At 46.0% G+C, this 4,416-nt stretch overlaps 2 protein-coding genes across 2 annotated transcripts, besides 4 other annotated features; both read left to right on the forward strand.

Moving 5' to 3' along the window:
• On the forward strand, positions 1 to 712 carry Tc00.1047053464807.10 (serine/threonine protein kinase, putative; the record flags this gene model as incomplete). Its single annotated transcript, XM_798246.1, has 1 exon — positions 1 to 712. A coding segment is annotated over one exon (712 nt), but the record flags the coding sequence as incomplete, so codon positions are not given.
• Positions 1 to 4,416: a sequence feature (heterozygous, Esmeraldo-like haplotype).
• Positions 1,182 to 1,225: a microsatellite.
• Positions 1,758 to 2,194: a mobile genetic element.
• Positions 2,196 to 2,252: a sequence feature (T-rich).
• Tc00.1047053464807.20 (hypothetical protein, conserved) lies at positions 2,554 to 4,416 on the forward strand (the record flags this gene model as incomplete). Its single annotated transcript, XM_798247.1, has 1 exon — positions 2,554 to 4,416. A coding segment is annotated over one exon (1,863 nt), but the record flags the coding sequence as incomplete, so codon positions are not given.

Raw genomic sequence — 4,416 nt, forward strand, 5'->3', positions numbered from 1 at the left:
GAGCCGCCTACGGCAGGAAAATATGGAGGATCAGATGCTGCGGGAGGTGGCTGTTATGCGGTCACTGAGGCATGAAAACATCGTTGCACTTCGCGACGTTATGGAATCCAATAACCACTACTACCTTATATTGGAGTATGTGCCGGGTGGTGAGCTGTTTGACAAGATTGTGCAGTTGAAGCGCTTGGATGAGTCAACAGCGAGGCAATACTTCCATCAGCTTGTTGCTGGGATTTACTACTGCCACAGCAAGGGGTTTGCCCACCGCGACCTGAAGCCAGAGAACCTGCTACTTGATGCGAACGGAACACTTAAGATCTCTGATTTTGGTCTCAGCAACTTGCAACAGGACTTTCTGCTTCAAACAGTGTGCGGAACACCCAACTATGTTGCACCGGAGGTTTTGATGGAGCGGGGCTACAATGGACTCTCGGCGGACATATGGAGCTGTGGCGTCGTGCTGTACGTGATGGTTGCCGGACGTCTGCCATTTGAGGACCGCAATATGAACGCACTGCTTGCAAAGATTGAACGCGGTGAGTACCAGATGGTGAGGCACGTTTCAGAGGCTGTAAAGGACCTGATTGCACGGATGCTGACGGTGGACCCGAAGAAACGCATCACATTAGAGGGTATCATCGCTCATCCATGGTTTGCCTTGGGGTGGGATCCACAGCGTCTCCACGAAGCTGCAGAGACGAATTGGGCGTAAGAAATGTATTATTACAAATTTTCGGAGTGTAAGGGAGAATTTGGGAGTCACATGAGTATCCGAACAGGAGACTGTCGGGATATGCTGAATTCGAGACATGTACTTCCATGGTCAGTGAGGGTAATATGCACATACATTTATATGGTTTTTCATATTCATATACATGTATTGTTTTGCCGAATTTACAGATGTGGTCTTTGTTTTATAAATGTGAAAAAGATCGGCTTTCGGAAAAATAGGGATATATTCTTCAAACCATGGCAAAGTTTTGTCTGTGATATGCTCATACTATAATTTTTTTTCGATCTTTTTTTTTTTTTTGCGTGTGTCTGTGTGTGTATGTTGAGATGTGAACCATTTTTTTTTTTTTTACGTATTTTTGTGACACGTATCTTTTTTTTTGTGTGTGTTTGTCTTCTTTTCCATTGTTCCACTTTTGTGCCAAAAGTTTTTGCGGAACTCCTCTGGTTTATTATTATTATTATTATTATTATTATTATTATTATTATTATTTTTTGTGTGTGTGCAGTGCTACGAATTATATCATATGATTATATGTGAAGAAACTTATTTTTGGGCGGCGAAGGGAATTCTTCCGCGAAAAGTATCTTTACAGCACCCCTCTTTGCTTCTGCGTGCGCAAATGCTCCCTTTTCCCTTACATGTCGATGCGTGTTTTCTCTGCAACCTTTCCATCTGTTTGTCCCAAGAATTGCCTGCGAGGTTAATTCCTTACTGCTTGTACCTGCAGGTTGTGTGCTTGAGGAGCGATAAAAGTATGAATGATATGTTTGGAGTGCCCAAGAACAATTTGCTAGGATTGGCTCTATGAAGTACGCCGCTGTCGTCACAGAAAGCAATTTTCCTGCAGTTTTGAGCGCCGAACTGCGCCATGGAAGGTGTGATGCGCCTGATTTTTATTAATTGTGTATCCACCTGCTTGCAGTTACGGCGGGCAACTGAAGTGACCCCAACGCGCAAGTGACGAATGGCCTCAAAGGAGATGGGTGGGGACCATTCACGATGTTGTTGTGACTTTTTCTTGGGAACTTGTGAAAAGAATTTCCGCGAGAAGACTGACCAATTAAATGAATATGTTCTGACAAGACGAAGTTATTTCTGTACGATTCCCTCCTAACTTATGGTCCATTGGAAGACCGCGTTTGAAGGAGCCAAACAACCGATAGCGGTAAGAAGAATGTTTTTCTTGTATTTTACCATCCCACTCACCCTCTTTTGATTCCCACCTCGCGGCGGTTTATTCTGGCTGGAGATCCCCGATGTCTGCCATTTCCTAAGGAATAAATGTCTCCAATTTGAATAGACCGCAACGTGTCACGGCAGTGGCCTTCCGAATGTGTATAATTGGAGAACATATCGAGGACGTGGCGAGGCCACTGGCTCTCTATTGCTTTTCTTTTTTCCGTCCTATTTTTTTTATAGAGGTAATTTTAGGATTGGGCCAGCAGCCCAGGCGGTTATCTTTTTATTTTTATTGCTGTTGTTTGCTTTTATCCTTTTTCTACTTTTTTGTTTGTTTCCACACAACCTGCTACACCTTTCATGTGGGACGGATTTTGGATGTTCATGTCTCTGCGGGACAGGCGGCGGGCTGGTGGTGAGTTCACACGGTGCCCTTTTGTGTGGAACTCGTCTTTTTTTGTTTTTAGATTAATACTTGAGTTTGTGTGTTTGCTTTTCAAATGGTTGATTTGCTTTCAGTTTGAGCTTTTTTTTTTTTTTTGTGTGTGTGTGTGTTTTTATGCGTGGTGTTTGTATGGGATTAGTGTTTACTGTTACACGTGACTCCCCCCCCCCTTGCTATAACCAGCTGTTTTTTTATGTATTCCTCTTTGGCCTCGGCGGGGGAATGGCCTGATCTGTCGCGTGGCGCCCAGCCATCACTTGAACCATTTGCGAAACTCAGATTGTGGATCTTTCAGATCATCTGTCGTGCCTATGAACTTGGACGTGATGGAGCGCGGCGACACTCGGAGGAGGGAATGTGCCGTCAACTTGCACCGACGGTGTTGTTCCGGGTATGCTTGACAGAGAAAGAAAGCGGTGGAGTAAAAGGGACGTATTCACCAAAGGAAGAGCTGTTGCGGTGCCCTGAGGCCCTTGTCAAATTAATGCATTCCCCAACAGGGACATCAGATATTGACGGGATGATTTATGGTGTTGTGAATTGCGCTTGCCAGTACCTTCAGGACGCGTGTGCGTTCTTGGAATTGTCAATGCAAGGAGAGGCCAGGGGTGTCAGTGGTGGTGGTAGTGGCATGCATCGAAAGCGAGGAGTTCTCAATTCTCCGGTGTCGAATGATGAGGTCGATTGTGGTTTTCCGTACTCCTCTTCTAGCGGCGTAGATGTTTCTGGACGCGCCGAACATTTTGGGGTTCGTAGGCATTCAACACCTTCGGAAAACGTATTACATTTCCAGTCGGCTCATATCCCCGTGTATAGCAGTGAAGACGGCACATGTGCTATCACTGGTGACCCTTCTCGCCGTAACGGTGTTTCTATGGACGAATGCGCTGTTTCAAGCCTTCAAGAAGCCCGGATGATGCTCCAGATTATCGTGGGGACAGCGTTTTCGTGCCCAAGTGAGCCTCTTGCCAAAGCTTTTCAGTTGGTCATTGCGAGGGAATTGGGACTATCGTTACGTCCTTTTGAGGCATGTTGTGGAGTGTTGAAGTTTCTTTCTTTTCTTAATCCTACGCTAAGAGTAGCGAATGAGGAGAGAAGACAGGGTGAAAAGATCGGTTATCTTTACTACTTGAATGGTGTGCAGACGTCAGCAAGTTTGACAGATGCGCTATTTTCCTCTTCGGAGGCTACAGATAGCATACAGTGGTTTACGGCGCCCTCTCCCGCGGCGGTACTTCCAAATTTGACGCGGTCGTTGACTGGGAGTTTGCTGGAGGTGATGGAGGAGTTGCAGCAAGCAAAAGATGGGATAGCAGCAGCAGAGGCGTTGGCGACAACGTCCTTGTCGGCCAATCCTACAATGTCTGTGGCCATACCGTCCTTCAGCCGCCGACGAGGCGGAGGCTGCTCGAACAATCGGATAATCGGAAGCACTGGTGCGGAGAAGGAGCTGTTAAATGCAGAGAGGGGGAAGGCGGGACATGCATCGAGGCAAACAGTATGGGATGCATTGTGTCGTTGTAGCCTTACTATTCCAAAGTCCGTACTCAGTGAAAGATCTGACTTGTTGTACCGGATATTTTTCAAAATGGGTGAAGTTCCACAGTACTACCAAATTCTCTCTATATACCCAGAGGTTTTGCGGGCACATCATGCCACATTTCAATACATATTTTTTGAAGAAGGCCCGCTTCCTATTTGCGAACGATTGATGATAGCTTTGATGGCAGCCAGTCGTCAAAAATGTGAGTACCTTTTTTCTCGCTTTGCCGCTCTCTTGCTGCATTTTGCGGAAAAGCAGCCATCTAGTGATGTGATTGCGGAAAATTGGCTATTGCAAGGACCACCACCAAAGTTGCAGGCACTTCAACGTTTTATAGCTATTGCCACTCATGTTCCATGGCAAATGAAACTGAATGACATCCGTGGTGCCATGAACGCTGGATGGAGCATACCTGGTCTTATACAGGCATCCTGCATCGTGGCAGAACGCTCTCATTATGTAGTTTTGTCATGGGACTTTTTGTGCCGAACGATATGTGGGTATCAATACACT

Source organism: Trypanosoma cruzi, genomic scaffold (genome assembly GCF_000209065.1).
Source record: "Trypanosoma cruzi strain CL Brener 1047053516469 genomic scaffold, whole genome shotgun sequence".
Classification (NCBI taxonomy): domain Eukaryota; phylum Euglenozoa; class Kinetoplastea; order Trypanosomatida; family Trypanosomatidae; genus Trypanosoma; species Trypanosoma cruzi.